This window comes from Fringilla coelebs, assembly GCF_963513975.1.
Source record: "Fringilla coelebs genome assembly, chromosome: 39".
Taxonomy (NCBI): Eukaryota; Metazoa; Chordata; class Aves; order Passeriformes; family Fringillidae; genus Fringilla; species Fringilla coelebs.
Genome location: NC_140065.1, coordinates 30822 through 52755, shown reverse-complemented (window position 1 = coordinate 52755; position 21934 = coordinate 30822). Strand labels below are relative to the sequence as shown.

General features: G+C 48.2%; 2 protein-coding genes across 2 annotated transcripts; one reads left to right on the top strand and one right to left on the bottom strand.

Moving 5' to 3' along the window:
- The first annotated feature begins 7121 nt into the window (after positions 1-7121).
- Positions 7122-12940, top strand: IER3 (immediate early response 3). The gene is made up of 2 exons (XM_084224515.1): positions 7122-7306; positions 10157-12940. Exons 1-2 carry the CDS (start codon positions 7127-7129, stop codon positions 10451-10453), a joined length of 477 nt encoding a protein of 158 aa, XP_084080641.1. The 5' UTR covers positions 7122-7126; the 3' UTR covers positions 10454-12940.
- A 177-nt stretch (positions 12941-13117) lies between these two features.
- On the bottom strand, positions 13118-17389 carry LOC311164858 (uncharacterized protein; the record flags this gene model as incomplete). The annotated part of the gene is made up of 4 exons (XM_084224493.1): positions 13118-14817; positions 15492-15753; positions 16515-16696; positions 17356-17389. 4 exons carry the CDS (start codon positions 17387-17389, stop codon positions 13118-13120), a joined length of 2178 nt encoding a protein of 725 aa, XP_084080619.1.
- Positions 17390-21934: the final 4545 nt, after the last annotated feature.

The window sequence follows — 21934 nt, the reverse complement described above, 5'->3', positions numbered from 1 at the left end:
TGGGGGCTATAGGGGACTTTGGAGGGGGTGGACCCTATATGGGATCTATAGGGGGGGATTTAAGGGGTCTATAGGGGACTTTTTGGGGGGGGTGGACCCTATATGGGACCTATAGGGGGGATTGGAGGGGTCTATAGGGGACTTGGAGGGACCTATGGGGGCTATAGGGGATTTTTTGGGGGGAGCTATAGGGGATTTGGGAGGGTTTGTGTTCTATAGGGGGCTTTGGGGGGGGGTCTGGGGGAGCTTATGGGGTCTATAGGGGACAGGGGGGAGGGGTTATGGGATCTATAGGGGATGTTGGGGCTCTATGGGGGGGGTTAAAGGGATTTGGGGGGGATTGGGGGTCCTATATGGGTCCTATGTGGGGGGGGTATGGGATCTATAGGGGAAAATGGGGTTCTATAGGGGATGTGGGGGGTCTATGGGGGGGTTATGGGTTCTATAGGGGGCAGTGGGATTCTATAGGGGCTCTATAGGGGGGGTTGGTGACTTTGGGGGGGTTCAGGGGTCCTATATGGGACATTGGGATTCTATAGGGGACACTGGGGCTCTATAGGGGCTCTATAGGTGCCGCCCAGCCCCTCCCTGGGATCCTTTGGTGGGGGGAGCTGTAGGATTCTATAGGGGATCTATAGAGGGATCCATGGGGGATCCATGGGGAATCCTTTGGGGTCCTATAGGGGATCTATAGGGGATCCGTGGGGAATCCTTTGGGGTCCCATAGGGGATCTATAGGGGATCCATTGGGGCCCCATAGGGGATCTATATGGGATCCATAGGGGATCTGTGGGGAATCCTTTGGGGTCCCATAGGGGATCTATAGGGGATCCATGGGGGATCTATAGGGGATCCATAGGGGCTCCCATAGGGGATCTGTGGGGAATCCTTTGGGGTCCCATAGGGGATCCTTTGGGGTCCCATGGGGGATCCATGGGGGATCTATAGGGGATCCATAGGGGCTCCCATAGGGGATCCATGGGGAATCCTTTGGGGTCCCATAGGGGATCTATAGGGGATCCATAGGGGCTCCCATAGGGGATCCATTGGGGCCCCATAGGGGATCCATGGGGAATCCATTGGGCTCCCATAGGGGATCTATAGGGGATCCATGGGGGATCTATAGGGGCTCCCATAGGGGATCTATAAGGGATCCATGGGGCATCCTTTGGGGATCCATAGGGGATCTATAAGGGATCCACAGGGGCTCCCATAGGGGATCCATGGGGGATCTATAGGGGCTCCCATAGGGGATCCATTGGGGCCCCATAGGGGATCCATGGGGGCCCCATAGGGGATCCGTGGGGAATCCATTGGGCTCCCATAGGGGATCTATAGGGGATCTATAAGGGATCTATAGGGGATCCATAGGGGATCTATAAGGGGCCCCATAGGGGATCCATAGATGATCCATAGGGGATCTATAAGGATCCATAGGGGCTCCCACAGGTCCCCTGAACGATTCCATAGGGGATCTATAAGGGATCCATAGGGGCTCCCATAGGGGATCCATAGGGGATCCCTGAGCAATCCATAGGGGATCTATAGGTGCTCCATAGGCCCTGCTCCCCAGCGGGGGGCGCTGTCCCGTGCGCTGCCCCCGGGGGCCGAGGCCACAGCAAGGCCGGGGTCACCTACGGCCGGGGCCGTATGGATCCCATAGGGGACCCTGTCCTATAGGGGACCCTGCAGGGCATCCGGCACGGCCCCGGCACACGCCGGCCCCTACACACCCTATGGGGGATCCTATCCTATGTATTCTATAGGGGATCCTGGAGAGGTCATATAGATTCTATAGGGGATCCACCACGGCCCCGGCCCCTACACACCCTATAGGGGATCCTAGAGGGGGTCCTATGTATTCTATAGGGATCCTGGAGGGGTCCTGTACATTCTATAGGGGATCCTAGAGGGGTCATATAGATTCTATAGGGGATCCTACAGGGATCCTGTACATTCTATAGGGGATCCTGGAGGTTTCATATAGATTCTATAGGGGATCCACCATGGCCCCGGCCCCTATGCATCCTATAGGGGATCCTAGAGGGGTCCTATACATTCTATAGGGGATCCTAGAGGGGTCATAGGCATTCTATAGGGGATCCTAGAGGGGTCATATACATTCTATAGGGATCCTAGAGGGGTCCTATACATTCTATAGGGGATCCTAGAGGGGTCCTGTACATTCTATAGAGGATCCTAGAGGGGTCCTGTACATTCTATAGGGGTCATATACATTCTATAGGGGATCCTGGAGGGGTCCTGTATATTCTATAGGGGATCCACCACGGCCCCAGCCCCTACATACCCTATAGGGGATCCTGTAGGGGTCATAGGCATTCTATAGGGGATCCTAGAGGGGTCTTGTACATTCTATAGGGGATCCTAGAGGGGTCCTATGCATTCTATAGGGGAACTATAGAAAATCCTGAGTTCCCCTATGGAAATGCCCCTATAGAAAATCCCACATCCTCCATAGGGGGTCCCAAATCCCCTATAGAAAATTGCCTATAGAAAACCCAAAATCCCCTATGGAAAATCTTGAATTTCCCTATAGAAAATCCCCTATAGAAAACTCCAAATCCCCTATGGGAAAGCGTGAATTCCCCTATAGAAAATGCCAAATTCCCCTATGGAAAACTCCAGATCCCCTATAGGAAATTGCCTATAGAAAACCCCAAATTCCCCTATAGAAAATCCCGTATAGAAAACTCCCAATCCCCTATGGAAAATCCTAAACTCCCTTATAGGAAATCCCAAATTCCCCTATGGAAAACTCCAGATCCCCTATAGAAAATTGCCTATAGAAAACCCCAAATGCCCTATGGAAAACCCCGAATCCCCTATAGAAAATCCTTATATAAAACCCCAAATCCCCTATGGAAAACCCCTGGTCCCCTATAGAAAATCCCATATAGAAAACTCCAAATCCCCTATAGAAAACCCCCAGATCCCCTATAGAAAATCCCCTATGGAAAACCCCAAATCCCTTATAGAAGACCCCAAATCCCCTATAGAAAACCCCCAAATCCCCTATAGGAAATCCCCTATGGAAAATCCTGAATTCCCCTATAGAAAACCCCTGGTCCCCTATAGAAAATCCCCTATAGAAAAGCCCGAGCGCCTCCGGCCGAAGCCGCAGATCCCAGCCCAGGTAAGGGGGAAAATCCGGGAATTTTGGGGGGAAAAAATGGGAATTTTGGGGAATTTTAGGGAATTTTTTGGGGAAATTTGGGGGAATTTTAGGGATTTTTTGGGGGGGAATTTTAGGGGTTTTTTTTGGAATTTTAGGGAATTTTGGGGGGAATTTTTGGTGGAATTTTTTGGGAATTTTTGGTGGAATTTTAGGGAATTTTAGGGATTTTTAAAAAATTTTCTGGGATTTTTTTTTGTGGAATTTTGGTGGGATTTTTGGGGTTTTTTTTTTTATTTTTTTTCTTTTAATTTTTGGGATTTTTTGGGGGAGAATTTGTGGAATTTTTTTTTAATTTGGAGGGGAAATTTTAGGGAATTTTTGGTGAAATTTTAGGAAATTTGGGGGGGAAATTTTAGGTTTTTTTTTTTAATTTTAGGGAATTTTTGGTGGAATTTTGGGAGATTTTTTTTTAATTTTGGGGGGAAGTTTTTGGGAATTTTAGGGAATTTTGGGGGAATTTTTGGGAATTTTTTTCTTTTAATTTTTGGGATTTTTGGGGGGGAATTTCAGGGAATTTTAGGGAATTTTTGGTGGAATTTTTGGGGGAATTTTAGGGAATTTTTTGGGGAATTTTTTGGGTGAAATTTTAGGGAATTTTGGGGAATTTTTTTCTTTTAATTTTTGGGATTTTTTAGGGGAATTTTAGGGAAATTTTGGGATTTTTTTTTTAATTTTGGGGGGGGATTTTTGGTGAAATTTTAGGAAATTTTGGGGGAATTTTAGGGAATTTTTGAAGCTTTTTTTTGGGAAATTTTAGGGATTTTTTGGGAATTTTAGGGAATTTTTGGTGCATTTTGGGGGGAATTTTTGGGATTATTTTTTTAATTTTTGGGGGGAATTTTAGGGAATTTTTTTCTTTTAATTTTGGGGATTTGGGGGGGAATTTTGGGGAATTTTTTTTGGAATTTTGGGGGGAATTTTAGGGAATTTTTTTGGAATTTGGGGGGAATTTTTGGGGAATTTTAGGGAATTTTTTTCTTTTAATTTTTGGGATTTTTGGGAGGGAATTTTAGGGGAATTTTTTGTGAAATTTTGGGGTTTTTTTTTTAATTTTAGGGAATTTTGGGGGGAATTTTAGGGAATTTTTTCTTTTAATTTTTGGGATTTTTGGGAGGGGGAATTTCAGGGAATTTTAGGAAATTTTTAGGGAATTTTGGGGAATTTCAGGGAATTTTTTTTAATTGGGGGGAATTTTAGGAAATTTTTTTCTTTTAATTTTTGGGATTTTTTGGGGGGGGAATTTCAGGGAATTTTTTTTGGAATTTTGGGGGGAATTTTAGGGAATTTTTTTTTAATTTTTTTGGGAATTTTGGGGGGAATTTTAGGGAATTTTTTTGGAATTTGGGGGGAATTTTTGGGGAATTTTAGGGAATTTTTTTCTTTTAATTTTTGGGATTTTTTGGGGGGAATTTCAGGGAATTTTAGGGAATTGTTTTGGGAATTTTTTGGGAATGTTTTAGGAATTTCAGGGCCCCTCCCCCAAAGGCGTGGGGGTCTCCCCGTGGCCCCTCCACGTAAGAACCGGAGGCAGAAAATTGGGACAGAATTCCCAAAAAATTGGGGAAAATTCCCGGAATTCCCACGGGAACAACCCCGGGAACGGAGCCCGACACCCAAATGGGGCAGAAATTGGGAATTTTTGGGGATATTTTGGGATTTTGGGGGGAAATTTGAGAATTTTTGGGGATTTTTTGGGGGAATTTGGGGAATTTTTTGGGGGAAATTTGGGATTTTGGGGTTAAATTTTGGGATTCTGGGGTTAAAATTTGAAATTTTTGGGATAAAATTTGGGATTTTCGGTTAAAATTTGGGATTTTGGGTTTTTTTGGGGATGAAATTTGGGATTTTGGGGTGAAATTTGGAATTTGGGGATTACATTTGGGATTTTTGGGATGAAATTGGGGAATTTTGGGGGAATTTTCTGGATTTTAGGGGGAATTTGGGGAACTTGGGGTGAAATTTGGGATTTTGGGGGAATTTTGGGGTGAAATTTGGGATTTCGGGAAATAAGTTTGGAATTTTGAGGTTAAATTTGGGGATTTTTGGGCATTTTGGGGATGAAGTTTGGAATTTTGGGATTACATTTGGGATTTTGGGGGGATTTTGGGGTTAAAATTTGGGATTTTTGGGGAATTTTTTGGTGACTTGGGATTTTTGGGGTGAAATTTGGAATTTGTGGGGATTAAATTTGGGGAATTTTGGGATTTTGGGGGGAATTTGGGGAATTTTTTGGGTGAAATTTGGGATTTTGGGGGAATTTTTGGGTGAAATTTGGAATTTAGGGATTAAATTTGGGATTTTTTGGGAATTTTTGAGATTTGGGGAAATTAAATTTGGGATATTTGGGGATAATTTGGAAATTTTGGGATGAAATTTGGGATTTGGGGAGAATTTTTGGATGAATTTGGGGGTGAAATTTCAGAATTTTGGGGATTTTTTGGGATAAAATTTGGGATTTTGGAATTTTGGGGATTTTGGTGGATTAAATTTGGGATATTTCGGGATGAGTTGTGAATTTTGGGGATTTTTGGGATAAAATTTGGGATTTGGGGGAATTTTGGATGAATTTTAGGGTGAAATTTGGGTATTTTTGGGAATAAATCTGAGATTTTGGGGGAAATCTGGAATTTTGGGGCATTTTTTGAGCTAAAATTTGGGATTTTTGGGGTGAAATTTGGAATTTGAGGAATAAATTTGGTTTTTTGGGTTGAAATTTGGGATTTTTGGGTGAAATTTTGGAATTTTGGGGCATTTTGGGGTGAAATTTGGAATTTTTGGGATCAAATTGGATTTTTGGGAATAAATTTGATACTTTTGGGGTGAATTTTTGGGATTTTTGGGTAAAATTTGGTGAAATTTAGAATTTTGGGATTAAATTTGGGATTTTGGGGGCTAAATTTGGGATTTTGGATGAATTTTGGGCTGAAATTTGAAATTTTGGGGATTTTGGGATAAATTTTGAGGTGAAATTTGGAATTTTGGGATCAATTTTCTGCATTTTGTGACATTTTGGGGTCTCTCCTTCCTCCCCTTCAGCTCGAGGCCGCCGAGGGACCAAAATTGGAGCAAAAATCCGAAATTTTGGGGCTTTTTTGGAACTTTTATTTTAAATTTTGGAGCCTTTTTTGGGAAATATTTTGGCTTTTTTGAGGCTTTTTTTTCTCCTTTTTTTGAGATTTTTTGAGGCTTTTTTGGAGCTTTTAAATTCATTTTTTTCCCAATTTTTGGAGCCTTTTTGGGACTTTTTTATTTTTAATTTGGGGTTTTATTTTTTAATTTTTAATTTTTTTCTCCATTTTAAATTTTTTTTTCATCTTTTGGTGCCAATTCAATAAAAAAATTTTCATTTCGCTGCATTTCTTCCAATAAACCTCAATAAAAAAAATTCAAATTTCAATTTATTTAAATGAATCCTTTCCCCATAAAATTCCCAATTTTCCCCCCAAAAAATCCCAATTTTTCCCTAAAAAATTCCCTTTTCTCCCCCAAAATTTCCTCTTTCCCCTTTCCAAAAAATCCCAATTTTTCCCTCCATAATTCCCGTGATTTCCCCTCAAAAAATTCCCTTTTCTTCCCAAAAAATCCCATTTTTTCCCCCCAAAATTCCCTTTTTTTCCCCTAAAAAATCGATTTTTTTCCCATAAATTCCTCCCAAAAAATTCCCATTTTCCCCTCCACCATTCCCGTGATTTTCCCCATAAAATTCCCGGGTTTTCCCCCCAAAATTCCCAAATTTTTCCCCGGAAATGACTCAAAAATCGGGAATTTCCACAACTCCTCGCCGAGTGGGCGTGGCCACCCATAAACCCCGCCCCCTTCCCTTCTCCACCAATCAAATCGCGTCGTGGGCGTGGCTTCCGCCCCCTTCAGTTCTGTTATAACCCCGAGGCCGCGGGTTCGAATCCCGGCATTTCCATTTCCGTCATGTCGATGGTCGCGGCTGTCGCGGCCACCTCGAGGTGTCCTGGACGGGTTTGGGGACATCTCGAGGGTGTCCCCAAAGGGGTGGCACCGTCCCCACCTCGTCACTTCACCTTCGAACCCCTCCCGCCGCCCCCCGGCCCCTCCAGGCCTCGGCGGCGTCATCGGCGCGTTCTTTATCCGCCCGCTGTGAGTATGGGATGGATTTTTTGGTTTTTTTTTTTTTTTTTTTTTTGGGAGGTTTTACTTAAATTTGGAGGTTTTGGGGTGGTTTGGTTCATCTTTTATCCCTTATATCCCCTATAGATATCAGATGTCGCTTATAGCCTCGTCTAAACCCCCCTGAACTCGCTGAAATTCGCCCCAAAATTATAAAATTTATCCCAAACTTCCCTCGAATTTCTAAAATTTGCCCCGCATTTCACAAACTCGCCTTGTTCCCCCTCAAAACGGCCCTGAACCCTCTCAAATCTGCCCTAAACCTCCCTAAACTTCCCCGAATTTGCTCGAAACCCCCCCAATCTCGTCCTAAACTTCCCAGACTCGTCCTAACCCCCCCCAAACTCGTCCTAAACTTCCCCAAATTTGCCCCAAACTCCTGAAACTCGTCCTAAACTCCTCCAGATTCCTCCTGAATTGCCCTAAACTCGTCCTAAACTTCCCCGAATTTGCCCTAAATCCCCCCAAATTCGACCTAAACCCCCCAAAGTCGTCCTGAACTTCCCCAAATTCGACCTAAACCCCCCAAACTCGTCCTTAACTCCCCCAGACTCGCCCTAACCCCCCCAACTCCCCCTCCCTAAGCCCCCTATACCCCCCATACCCCCCAAAACCCCTATAGATCCCGTCCAAACCCCTATAGATCCCCTCAAAACCCCTCCCAAATCCCAAATTTCTGGAATTTCCCGACCGGAATCTGAACTTTGCCTCATTTCCCGGAGGGGTGGGGGAGGCTGAGTCACTTCCACCCCCCTCCGCTCTGACTCAATCTTTCCTGGCGCCCTCGGGGAAGGATTTGGGCCCCTCCCTGCTCCAGGCTGGGATTTATTTGCTCCAAAAGAAAGAATTTTTTATCCCAGAATGGGAATTATTTGCCCTAAAATTGGAATTATTTGCCCCAGGGGGGGTTAATTCTCCCAAACCATTTGGGAAGCTAAGCAAGGTCGGCCAGGATCACCCCTTGGATGGGTTCCCCGACTGGACTTGGGGAATATTTACCCCAAAAAAAGGACTTTTTTCCTCAAAAATGCATTATTTTCTCCCAAAGCAAACGGGATTTTATCCAAAAATGGGAATTATTTACCCCCAAATCAGAATTATTTTTCCCAAAATTGGAATTATTTACCCCAAGCGGCATTAATTCCCCCAAACCCTTTGTGAAGCTAAGCAGGGTCAGGCAGGGTCACCCCTTGGATGGGTTCCCCAACCTGAACTAGAAGGGACTTTTTTCCCCCCAAAAAATGGATCAATTTACCCCCCCCAAAAAGGGAATTTTATCCCAAAATGGGATTTATTTGCTCGAAATACTGAATTATTTGCCCCAAATAATTTGCCCCAGGGGGGTTAATTCTCCCAAACCATTTGGGAAGCTAAGCAGGGTCCACCGGGCTCACCCCTTGGATGGGTTCCCCTACTGGACTAGGGGTATATTTACCCCAAAAAAGGGACTTTTTTTCCCCAAAAAAGCATTATTTTCTCCCAAAGCAAACGGAATTTTATCTATAAATGGGAATTATTTACCCCAAAATCAGAATTATTTGCCCCAAAATTGGAATTATTTACCCCAAGGGGCATTAATTCCCCCAAACCCTTTGTAAAGCTAAGCAGGGTCAGGCAAGGTCACCCCTTGGATGGGTTGCCCAGCCTTACCCAGAAAGGGGCTCTTTTCTCTAAAAATGGAATTTTTTCCCCTTAATGGAATTCATTTTCCCTCCCAATTGAGGGAATTTTATCCCAGATTGGGAATTATTTGCCCCTAAATGGGATTAATTTGCCCCAAAATTAATATTATTAACCCCAGGGAGGGTTAACTCCCCCAAACCCTTTGTGAAGCTAAGCAGGATCTACCAGGGTCACCCCTTGGATGGGTTCCCCAACCTGGCTACAAGATTATTCACCCCAAAAAAACACTTTTTTTCTCCAAAAATGGATCGCTTTTCTCCCAAAAGAGGAAATTTATCCCAATATGGGATTAATTTGCCCCAAAATTGCTATTATTAACCCCAGGGAGGGTTAACTCCCGGAAACCTTTTGTGAAGCTAAGCAGGATCTGCCAGGGTCACCCCTTGGATGGGTTCCCCAGGCTTACCCAGAAAAGGGTTTTTTCCCCTAAAAATGGAATTTATTTTCCCCCAGAACAGAGGGAATTTTATCCCATTTTGGGAATTATTTGCCCCTAAATGGGATTAATTTGCCCCAAAATTGATATTATTAACCCTAGGGAGGGTTAACTCCCCCAAACCTTTTGTGAAGCTAAGCAGGGTCCTCCCAGATCACCCCTTGGATGGGTTCCCCAGCCTTACCCAGAAAAGGGTTTTTTTCCCTAAAAATGGAATTTATTTTCCCCCAGAACAGAGGGAATTTTATCCCATATTGGGAATTATTTGCCCCTAAATGGGATTAATTTGCCCCAAAATTGATATTGTTAACTCCCCCAAACCTTTTGTGAAGCTAAGCAGGGTCTGCCCAGGTCACCCCTTGGATGGGTTCCCCAGCCTTACCCAGAAAAGGGTTTTTTTCCCTAAAAATGGAATTTTTTCCCTTTACCGGATTTTTTTTCCCTCAGAACAGAGAGAATTTTATCCAAAATTGGGAATTATTTGCCCCAAAATTGATATTATTAACCCTAGGGAGGGTTAACTCCCCCAAACCTTTTGTGAAGCTAAGCAGGCTCCGCCCAGGTCACCCCTTGGATGGGTTCCCCTCCCCCCCCTTCCCCGCCTCTAATCCCACCTCCGCCACTTTTCCCACCGTGAAATTTCCAAAAAATTCCAGAAACTTCCCCCACCCTGATGATCCCTGATCTCGGAATTTTTCCAGGTGCGTCGCCCCCTCCCCTCGGAAGAACCCAGCGCCGCCAAGCGACTCCTGCTCCTCCTGCTGGCCGTGGTGGGCACCCAAATCTACAACGCGCCCGGGGACGTCCCCGATGTCACCTCGGCGGGGACGAGGACACCCCTGGGGACCCCCCCGATTCCAGAGGGACCCCAAATTCCCGCCTGGAATTCCAGTGGGACGGCGGAGGTGGCACCCATGGGTGGCTCCTGCCCCTCGTGGTCGGTGTCACCTCCTTTGTCACCTCCTCTGTCGCCCCCTGGTGGCGCCAGGACGCGCTGAAGGATCCCCCCCACCCACCTCAACCTGGGGGTGGCGCCACGCCACGCCCTCTTGGATTAATTAACGAGGTCGTTAATTAATGTGGAAGAGCTCCACCTTAATTTGGGTTGGAAGAAACCGAATCGATGTTGGACGATCCCAGTTTGGAACTGGGAGGACTGGAAAGGGGCGGAGTCATGGGGTTTTGCCATTCCCTAATTAATTAGCTGGTTAATTAAGCGCTAATTAATGACCCAGCTCGTTAATTAGCTCCCAATTAAGGTGGGAACAAGCCCCATGTTGGAATTTTGTGGCTGCCCGATCCCAGTTTGGCACTGGGAGCACTGGAAAGGGGCGTGGTCAGGATGGCTTCGTTAACGAGGTTTTTAATTAACGAGGTCACCTCTACCTCAGCTTCAGCGCCTGTGGCTGCTGAATTTATTAATTAATTATTTCTAATAATTATTTCTATGTTATTTATTATTATTTATTTGTCCTTTTTTTATTATTTATCCTTATTTATTTGCTACTATTTATTAATTATTTATTCGTTAATTACCTCTGGATTATTTATTGTGATTCCATTTTGGGGGGGTATTTAATATTCTAATTAATTAAACTCGTCAATTGAATTAATTAACGGCGGTTGCGTCTTTCTTGGAATTTCTTGAGGTCGGAATGGGGGGGAAAATTATGGAGAAAATTCCAATTTTTTGGTCATTTTATCCCGAAATTTTTATAGAAAATCATGAGAAAATTCCAATTTTTGGGGCATTTTCAGCCCGAGTCGGATTTTTATTGACCCGACACAGAAAATACAAAGTCACAAAAGTAACAAAAAAACCCAAAAAATTCAAATTTTCATTAAAAAACAAGAAAAAAAAGGTAAAAAAAGCTCGACTTCGCTCCCATTTTTTGGGGAAAAAAACCAAAAAAATCCAAAAGAAAATCCAATTTTTCCATCCAAACCCACATTTGGTTGAATTCATCACCCATATTTGGCTTTTTTTTCCCCAAATCCTGATTTTTTTCCCCTAAATTTTAATTTTTACCCCAAATTTTGAGTTTTTCCCCCCAAACTTTGAAATTTTTTCCCCAAATTCTTAAAATTTTCCCAATTTTTTAAAGTTTTTTTCCCCAGTTTTGGAGTTTCTTTCTCGGAATTTCGAGGTTTTTCCCAAATTTTGATATTTCCCCCAAAATTTTCTATTTTTTCCCCAATATTTTCTATTTTTTCCCCAATTTTTGAGTGTTTTTTCCCAATTTTTGGGAATTTTTTTCCTTTTTTTGGGATTTTTTTTCCCAATTTTTTGTGTTTTTCCCAAAATTTTGGGTTTTTTTCCCCAAATTCAGGAACAGGAAGGTTGGGAAGATTCCCCAGTGTTGGGTTGGCCAAGCCCAGTTGGGCACTGGGAGCACTGGGAATGATGAGAATTCCCCCTCAGGTCATTAATGAGCCAATTAACCATCCCCTAATTAATTAGAGATCGTTAATTAGCCAGGAGAATTGAATGGGACCAAGCCAAGGTTGGGTGTTGGGTTGGCCACGCCCAGTTGGGCACTGGGAGCACTGGGAATGCTGGGAATGCTGGGAAATCCTCATCTCCCCACCTAATTATTGAATTTATGAATCCCTAATTAATTAGAGATCGTTAATTAGCCACGGGACGAGTTGGGACCAAACCCAGGGATGGATCCTTGACTCCAGTTGGGCACTGGGAGCACTGGGAATGCCGGGAACCCCCCAGCATCATGGAATGATGGGAATTCCTCATGTTCCCATTTAATTAATGAATAGAACCACCTCTAATTAATTAGAGATTGTTAATTGGCCATGAGAATGGAATGGGGGCAATCCAAGGTTGGGTGTTGGGTTGGCCAAGCCCAGTTGGGCACTGGGAGCACTGGGAATGCCGGGAACTGACTGAAACCATGGAATGATGGGAAATCCTCATCTCCCCAATTAATTAATGAGTTAATGAACCCCTAATTAATTAGGGATCGTTAATTGGCCATGAGAATTCAATGGGACCAAGCCAAGGTTGGGTGTTGGGTTGGCCAAGCCCAGTTGGGCACTGGGAGCACTGGGAACGCCGGGAACTGACTGGGACCATGGAATGATGGGAAATCCCCATGTTCCCATTTAATTAATGAATGGATTCACCCCTAATTAATTAGAGATCGTTAATTGGCTATCAGATTTCAATGGGACCAAGCCAAGGTTGGGTGTTGGGTTGGCCAAGCCCAGTTGGGCACTGGGAGCACTGGGAACCCATCGGAACCATGGAATGATGGGAAATCCTCATCTCCCTGCCTAATTAATGAATGGATTCAATCCTAATTAATTAGGGATCGTTAATTGGCCATGAGAAGGGAATGGGGGCAATCCAAGGTTGGGTGTTGGGTTGGCCAAGCCCAGTTGGGCACTGGGAGCACTGGGAACCCCCCGGAACCATGGAATGATGGGAAATCCTCATCTCCCCGCCTAATTAATGAATGGATTCAATCCTAATTAATTAGAGATTGTTAATTGGCCATGAGAATTGAATGGGACCAAGCCAAGGTTGGTGTTGGGTTGGCCAACCCCAGTTGAGCGCCGGGAACGCCGGGAATCCCCCAGCGCCGTGAGATTCCCCCATCCCCCCCCTTTAATCACCCAACCAACCCCTAATTAACCACCTCCCATTAATTACCCACCGGAAACCCCGGGAACGCCCGGCCCGGCAACGCCAACGCCCAGGGCAGCTCCAACGGCGCCGGCACGGCCGAGGAGCCCGGGAAGGCCGGGAAGGAGGAGGAAGAAGAGAAGGTGGAGGAAGTGAAAGAGGAAGAAGAAGAGAAGGAGGAAGAGGAAGAGGAGGAGGAGGAAGAGGAGGCGGCGCCGCCTTTGCCGGCGTGGGTGCGCCGGTGCCGGTTGAGGTGCGAGCTGCGGCTGAAGCGCTTCCCGCACTCGCGGCACTCGTAGGGCTTCTCGCCGGTGTGGACGCGCCGGTGGATGGTGAGCTCGGAGCGTTGGATGAAACTCTTGCCGCACTCGGAGCACTGGAAGGGTTTTTCCCCCAGGTGCGTCCTCTGGTGCGTCAAGAGGTTGGAGGAGACGCTGAAACACTTCCCGCACTCGCGGCACTCGTAGGGTTTCTCCCCCGTGTGCATCCGCCGGTGGATGGTCAAATCGGATTTTTGGATGAACCCTTTGGAGCAATCTTGGCATTTGTAGGGTTTCTCTCCGGTGTGGATGCGCCGGTGTTTCACCAAGGCCGAGCGTTGCCCGAAGCTTTTCCCGCATTCCTGGCACTTGTAGGGTTTTTCCGGCGCCGCCTCCGCTTGACGCCCGCAATCCTGGCACAACCCCCGGCCGCTCTTCCCGCAATCCACGCATTTCGGCGACGCCGAACCGGCGGCAACGCCGACGCCGTGAGAGCGTTGATGCTTCAACAACGCCGCGCCTTGACCGAAACACCGCCCGCACTGCCCGCACTGGAAGAGCCTCCCGTGCCGGTGAGCCGCCAAAAACCCGGCCAGGTGCTCCGGGCAGCGGTACGAGGCGCGTTCGGCCGCGTGGATCTTCCGGTGCCGATCCAGGTGGGAGCTGACGCTGAAACTCTTCCCGCACTCTCCGCACGAGTACGGCCGCTCGCCGGTGTGGACGCGCTGGTGGCGCTCCAGGTCGGAGCGTTGGATGAACCCTTTGCCGCAGTCGCCGCAGGCGAAGGGGCGCTCGCCGGTGTGGATGCGGCGGTGCTGCGTCAGGTTGGAGCCGCGGCTGAAACTCTTGCCGCAGTCGCCGCAGCGGTGCGGCCGCTCGCCCGTGTGAGTTTTGCGGTGTTTCGCCAACGCCGAGCGCTGCCCGAAGCTTTTCCCGCAATCGCCGCAACCAAACGGCGCCGATTCCGCCAGCACCGCCGGCGTCGAAGATTTGGCTTTTCCACGCGGCGTTTCCGGCGGTCCCGGCCCGCCGGCGTGGATGCGGCGGTGCCGATCCAGGTGGGAGCTGACGCTGAAGCGTTTGCCGCAGTCGGAGCAGCCGTAGGGCCGCTCGCCGGTGTGGACGCGCCGGTGGCGCTCCAGGTCGGAGCGTTGGATGAATCCCTTGCCGCAGTCGCCGCAGCGGTGCGGCCGCTCGCCGGTGTGGATGCGGCGGTGCTGCGCCAGGTTGGAGCCGCGGCTGAAGCCTTTGCCGCAGTCGGCGCAGCGGTGAGGTTTGTCGGCCTGGCAGCGCCGGCAGCGCTCGGAGCGGCGGCGGGGTTTGGTGGAGGAGGAGGATTCGGCGCATTCCGAGCAGTTTTGGGTCTTCGGGGTGGCCGGGGGGGTGGGGTCGGGTGGGGGTTGAGGTGGGGGTGGGGCTTGGGTGGTTGGAGGGGTGGGGTCGTCTTCGGGGGTGCTGCCTGGGGGGGGATGGGAGGAAATGGATTAAAATTAATGAAGTACCAAATTTTTCCATGGATTCCATGGGTTGGGTTGACCTTGATCATTGGCCTTGGCCATGGATTCGTTGACCCCAAGTCAAATTTTTCCATGGATTCCATGGGTTGGGTTGATCTTGACCATTGACCTTGGCCATGAATCTGTCAACCCCAAGAAATGTCCAATTTTTCAATGGATTCCATGGGTTGGGTTGATCTTGATCATTGGCCTTGGCCATGGATCCATCGACCCCAAAATTCCCAACAAACCCCAAAACTCTTCCATGGATTCCATGGGTTGGGTTGATCTTGATCATTGGCCTTGGCCATGGATCTCTCGACCCCAAAAAATGCCAAATTTTTCCATGGAATTCCATGGGTTGGGTTGGGGTTGACTGTTGACTTTGGCCATGGATCCATCAACCCCAAAATTCCCAAAAAAACCCCCAAATATTTCATGGAATTCCAAGGGTTGGGTTGGGATTGACCGTTGACCTTGGCCATGGATCCAACGACCCCAAAATTCCCAAAACCGCCATTTTTGGGGGGAAAAACCCCATTTTTTTAGGAAATTCTTCAGGAAAACCCCATTTTTTTGGGAATTTTTTTTGGGAAATTTTTTTTTTTGGGGAAAACATTTATTTTTCCAGACTCACCGCCCTCCTTGGCCGCCCTGGGGCGGTTCCGGCGCCGCCCGGCCCGGCCCTGCTCCCGCACCAACTCCCGCAGCATCTTCTCCACCCGGCTCCGCCCGGCCGCCTGCAGGATCAGCCCCAGCTGCCGACGCAGCTCCGGCCCCGCCCCTTCAGGCCCCGCCCCTTCAGGCCCCGCCCCTTCAAGCCCCGCCCCTCCTTGTGTAGGAGGGGGCGGAGCCGGCGGGGGGGGATGGGCGGGGTTGGTCGCCCTCGGATTCGGCGGCTGCGGAGGGAAAAAAATGGGGCAAAAATGGTGAAAAAAATGGAAGAGTTCAACTCATTCATGGTTGGGTTGACCCAACTGGAAGAGTCCAACCTTGAGTGGGTTGACCGACCAAGGTCTTGGTTGGCTTGGCCAAACCCATTCTTAGGTTGGGTTGACCAACCAGAACAGCCAAACCTTCTCTAGGTTGGGTTGACCCAACTGGAAGAGTCCAACCCATTCATGGTTGGGTTGACCCAACTGGAAGAGTCCAACCCTTGACTGGGTTGACCAAACAAGGTCTCGGTTGCGTTGGCCAACTGGAAGAGTCCAACCCATTCATGGTTGGCTTGGCCAACTGGAAGAGCCCAAACCCTCTTTGGGTTGTGTTGGCCAACTGGAAGAGCCCAACCCACTCATGGTAGGCTTGGCCAACTGGGAGAGCCCAACCCTTGACTGGGTTGACCAAACAAGGTCTTGGTTGGCTTGGCCAACTGGAAGAGCCCAACCCATTCATGGTTGGGTTGACCCAACTGGAAGAGTCCAACCCATTCATGGTTGGGTTGACCCAACTGGAAGAGTCCAACCCTTGACTGGGTTGACCAAACAAGGTCTCGGTTGCGTTGGCCAACTGGAAGAGTCCAACCCATTCATGGTTGGCTTGGCCAACTGGAAGAGCCCAAACCCTCTTTGGGTTGTGTTGGCCAACTGGAAGAGTCCAACCCATTCATGGTTGGGTTGACCCAACTGGAAGAGCCCAACCCTTGACTGGGTTGACCAACCAAGGTCTTGGTTGGCTTGGCCAACTGGAAGAGCCCAAACCCTCTTCGGGTTGTGTTGGCCAACTGGAAGAGTCCAACCCCTTGTTGGCCAAGCCCCGTTGACTCACCGGCGCCGAGGCCGCGTCTCCGGTGCGATTCGGCGAAGGCGGTGATCCGCGGCCAGCTGATGGCGATCTCCTCGGCTTTTTGGGGAAAAATTTGGGAATTTCGGTGAATTTGGTGAATTTTGAGAATTTTCAGATTTTCTTTCCCCACCCCGGCTCCGTTTTGGGGTGAAACTCCCAAATTTTGGGCAAATTTTGGTGATTTTTTTTTTTATAAGGGGAAACTGAGGCAGGAAAACTCCAGGTGGGAATTTGGGGGTTCCTAAAATTTAAAATTTTTGGGGTTTTGCCTCAAGAATTCCTTCCCCAAAAAATCCCAAAAATTCTCCAAAATTTTGTCCCAGGAGCTCCCAAAAATTCCCAAAATTCCCAAATTTGTTCCTTAGGGAATTCCCAAAATTCCCACCCCAAAAAAAATTTTTTTAAAAAATTAAAATATTAAAACATCAAAATTATTAAAATTTAAATGATTAAAATGTTAATTAAAATATTTTAAATTAAGCCAACATTTCAAATATTAAAATTAAGATATTAACATGAAATTTGAAATATTTACATTTTAAAATATTAAAATTAAAATATTAAAAAATATTAAAAATATTCCCTAAAAAAATCCTGAAATTCTCTCCCCCAAAAAATCCCCAAATTTCCCTTTCCCCCCCAAAATTCTTCACTCAAATAGCCCCAAAAATTCCCAAAATTTCCCAAAATTCCCAAATTTTTGGGGATGCTCTTACCCAAGGAAATGACGTTCTCGTAATTTTCCTGCATCTTCACCCCAAAATTCCAAATCCGAGCCTGAAAAATTCCCAAAAATCCCCAAAATCCTCGTCAGATCCTGGACCTGATCCCGATCCTGACCCGATCCTGATCCCAACCTGATCCTGATCCCGATCCCAACCTGGTTCTAATCCCGATCCTGATCCCAAACCGGACCCGATCCCAACCCCGGTCCTGGTCCAGATCCTGGACCTGATCCCGATCCTGACCCGATCCTGATCCCAACCTGATCCTGATCCCGATCCCAACCTGGTTCTAATCCTGATCCTGATGCCAAACCGGACCCAATCCTGATCCCAATCCCAACCTGATCCTGATCCAGATCCCGATCCTGATTCCACTCCCAATCCTGACCCGGTTCTAATCCCGATCCTGATCCCAGACCCGATCCCGACCCTGGTCCAGATCCCGGACCTGATCCTGATCCCGATCCCAACCCAATCCTGATCCCAATCCCGACCTGATCCCAATCCCAGACCCGATTCCAATCCTGATTCTCTCCCAGTCCCGACCCGGTTCTAATCCCGATCCTGATCCCAGACTCGATCCCGACCCCGGTCCTGGTCCAGATCCTGATCCTGATCCTGATCCTGATTCTGCTTACAGTCCCGACCCGGTTCTAATCCTGATCCTGATCCCAAACTGGACCCGATCCCGACCCTGGTCCAGATCCCAGACCCAATCCTGATCCCGATCCCGACCTAATCCTGATCCCGATCCCTCTCCTGGCCCCGTTCCCGACCTGGCTCTAATCCCGATCCCAATCCTGCTCCTGATCCCGATCCCTCTCCTGATCCCAATCCCGCTCCCGGTTCTGATCCTGATCCCGATCCCGATCCATCTCCTGGTCCTGGTCCCGGCTCGATCCCGGTCCTGGTCCCGGTCCCAATCCCGCTCCCGACCTGGTTTGAATCCTGATCCCAATCCTGACCCGGTTTAAATCCCGATCCTGACCTGATTCCGCTCCCAGTCCCGGTCCCGCTCCCACTCCCGCCCCGGTTCTAATCCCGATCCCGACCCGATCTCATTCCCGCTCCGATCCTGATCCCGTTCCCATCCCACTCCCAGTCCCGATCCGGTTCTAATCCCGATCCCGCTCCGATCCCATTCCCGATCCCACTCCCCGTCCCGGTCCCATTCCTGACCCGGTTCTAATCCCGATCCGGACCCGATCTCGTTCCTGCTCCAATCCCGCTCCTGGCCCCGTTCCCGACCTGGCTCTAATCCCGATTCGGACCCGTTCCCGATCCGGTTCTAATCCCGATCCCGCTCCGATCCCATTCCCGCTCTCGCTCCTGGTCCCAGTCCCATTCCCAACCTGGTTCTAATCCCGTTCCGGACCCGATCCCGCTCCCGTTCCCGACCCGGTTCTAATCCCAATCCCGACCCAATCTCGTTCCTACTCCGATCCCGGTCCCGGTCCCGGTCCCAATCCCGTTCCCGACCTGGTTCTAATCCCGATCCCGACCCGTTCCCACTCCGATCCCACTCCCACTCCCGGTCCCGTTCCTGTCCCGGTTCTAATCCAGATCCCGCTCCGATCCCATTCCCGCTCCCGGTCCCACTCCCGGTCCCGTTCTCGACCTGATCCCGCTCCCGGTCCCGATCCCGACCCGGTTCTAATCCCGATCCCGACCCGATCCCGCTCCGATCCCGACCCGGTTCTAATCCCGATCCCGGTCCCGTTCCCGCTCCGATCCCGACCCGGTTCTAATCCCGATCCCGGTCCCGTTCCCGCTCCGATCCTGCCCCGGTTCTAATCCCGATCCCGGTCCCGTTCCCGCTCCGATCCCGCTCCCAGTCCCGCTCCCGGTCCCTGTCGCGATCCCGCTCCCGACCCGGTTCTAATCCCGCTCCCGATCCCGCTCCCAATCCCGACCCAGTTCTAATCCCGATCCCGGTCGCGTTCCCGCTCCGATCCCGATCCCGATCCCGACCCGGTTCTAATCCCGATCCCGGTCCCGTTCCCGCTCCGATCCCGCTCCCAGTCCCGGTCCCGGTCCCGCTGGAGGCGGCTCCCGGCGTGACCCGGATACAGAGGAGCCGCCGCCTCCTCCCTCTCCCCCTTCCCTCCTCCTCCTCCTCCTCTTCCTCCTCCTCCTCCTCTTCCTCCTCCCCCTCCTCCTCCTCCTCCTTTTCCTCCCCCTTCCCTCCTTCTCCTCCCTCCCCCTTCCCTCCTCCTCCTCTTCCTCCCCCTTCCCTCCTCCTCCTCCTCCCTCCCTCTTCCTCCTCCCCCTCCTCTTCCTCCTCCTCCTCTCCCCTCCCTCCTCCCTCTCCCCCTCCCGCTCTTCCTCCCCCTCCTCCTCCTCCTCTCCCCCTCCCGCTCTTCCTCCCCCTCCTCCTCTCCCCCTCCTTCCTCCCTTATTTCTCCTCCTCTTCCTCCTCTTCCCTCTCCCCCCTCTCCTCTTCTTCCTCCCCCTCCTCCTCCTCTTCTTCCTCCCCCTCCTCCAAAAAACTTTCCCAAGGATTTGCCCCAAAAATTCTCCCCAAAAAATTCCCCCCCAAAATTCCGCCCCAAATTCCCCCAAAATCCCCCCAAAAATTCCCCAAAAAAATTCCCCAAAAAAATTCCCCCCAAAATTCCCCCCAAAATCCCCCAAAATTCCCCCCAAAAATTCCCCCCAAATTCCCCCAAAAAATTCCCCCAAAATTCCCCCAAAATTCCCCCCAAAATTCCCCAAATCCCCAAAGAATCCCCAAAAAATTCCCCCCCAAAAATCCCCCAAGATATAAAAAAATAAAAAATAAAAATCCCCAAAGATTCGCCCATAAAAAATTCCCAAAGGATGCCCCAAAAAATTCCAAAAATGCCCCCAAAAAATTCCCAAAAAAATTCCCAAACTCCCCCCAAAAACACCCCAAGATCTCCCCCAAAATCCCCCAAAAAATCCCCCAAAATTCCCCCCAAAATCCCCCAAAATTCCCCAAAATCCCCCAAAATTCCCCCCAAATCCCCCAAAATTCCCCAAAATTCCCCCAAAAATCCCCCAAACACCCCCAAAATTCCCGATTTTCCCAGGGATTATTCCCAATTTTCCCCCCATTTCACCTCCAAGAATAAAAAAATCCCAGGAATTCCTTCCTAAATCTATTTTTTATTCACATTACAAACGAAGATGAAAATTCCCAAAAAAAACCTCCAGGAAAAAAAATTCCCATTTTTTTTTTTCCCCCTTTTTCCCACCCCCACAATCCAAGAAAATTTTTGGGATCAAATCCTTTTTTTTTTTTCTCTAATTTTGGGATTTCCTTCAATAAATACAATAAATTACAGAATTCCCAATTTTCTTCAAAACCTCCAAATTTAGGGAATTTTTCCCCCCCCTCCCCAAATCCCAAAAAAATTCCAAACCCACCCCAAAAAATTCCAGGATTTCCTCCAAATTAATTTTTAATTTTCACGGATAAAAACCAAAAAAATTCCAATTTTTTTTAATTTTTACCATTTCTACCCCTACTTTTTCCTACTCTACCCTACCCCCAAAAAAACTACGGAAAAAATTCCCAAATTTTCCTTTTTTTTTTTGCTTTTTTCACCCTTCTGGCATTTTCTCCTCTCCGGGATTCCGGTGTCGGGATCCGATCCCGGAATTCCGGCCGGAATCGTGGAGCCGTCGATGCTTGGCCAACGTTGAGGGATCCCCAAAGGTTTTCCCACATTCTGAGCAGGATTTTTGGGATTCATCCAAAGATTTCCCAATTTTTTGGGATTCATCCAAGAATTTCCCAATTTCTTGGGATTTCACCAAAGATTTCCCAATTTTTTGGGATTCCTCATGAATCCGTTGATGTTTGGCCAACGTTGAAGGATCTCCAAAGGTTTTTCCACATTCTGAGCAGGATTTTTGGGATTCATCCAAAGATTTCCCAATTTTTTGGGATTCATCCAAGAATTTCCCAATTTCTTGGGATTTCACCAAAGATTTCCCAATTTTTTGGGATTCCTCATGAATCCGTTGATGTTTGGCCAACGTTGAAGGATCTCCAAAGGTTTTTCCACATTCTGAGCAGGATTTTTGGGATTCATCCAAAGATCTCCCAATTTTTTGGGATTCATCCAAAGATCTCCCAATTTTTTGGGATTCATCCAAAGATTTCCCAATTTTTGGGGATTCCTCGTGGAGTCGTCGATTCTCGGCCAACGTTGACGAATCGACCGAGGATCTCCCAATTTTTGGTGATTCCACCAAGGGTCTCCCAATTTTTTGTGATTCCACCAAAGATCTCCCAATTTTTGGAGATTCCACCAAGGATTTCCCAATTTTTTTTGATTCCACCGAGGATCTCCCAATTTTTGGAGATTCCACCAAAGATCTCCCAATTTTTGGTGATTCCACCAAGGATCTCCCAATTTTTGGAGATTCCACCAAAGATCTCCCAATTTTTGGAGATTCCACCGACGATCTCCCAATTTTTTGGGATTCCACCAAAGATCTCCCAATTTTTGGGATTCCACCAAAGATCTCCCAATTTTTGGGGATTCCACCGACGATTTCCCAATTTTTGGAGATTCCACCAAAGATTTCCCAATTTTTT

What these genes read in the sequence shown, in the direction of transcription:
- IER3 (XM_084224515.1), top strand. Translation starts at nt 7,127, where the DNA reads ATGGTCGCGGCTGTCGCGGCCACCTCGAGGTGTCCTGGACGGGTTTGG. An exon ending in GCGTTCTTTATCCGCCCGCT is followed by an intron (nt 7,307 to 10,156) that starts GTGAGTATGGGA and finishes GAATTTTTCCAG; the next exon opens with GTGCGTCGCCCCCTCCCCTC.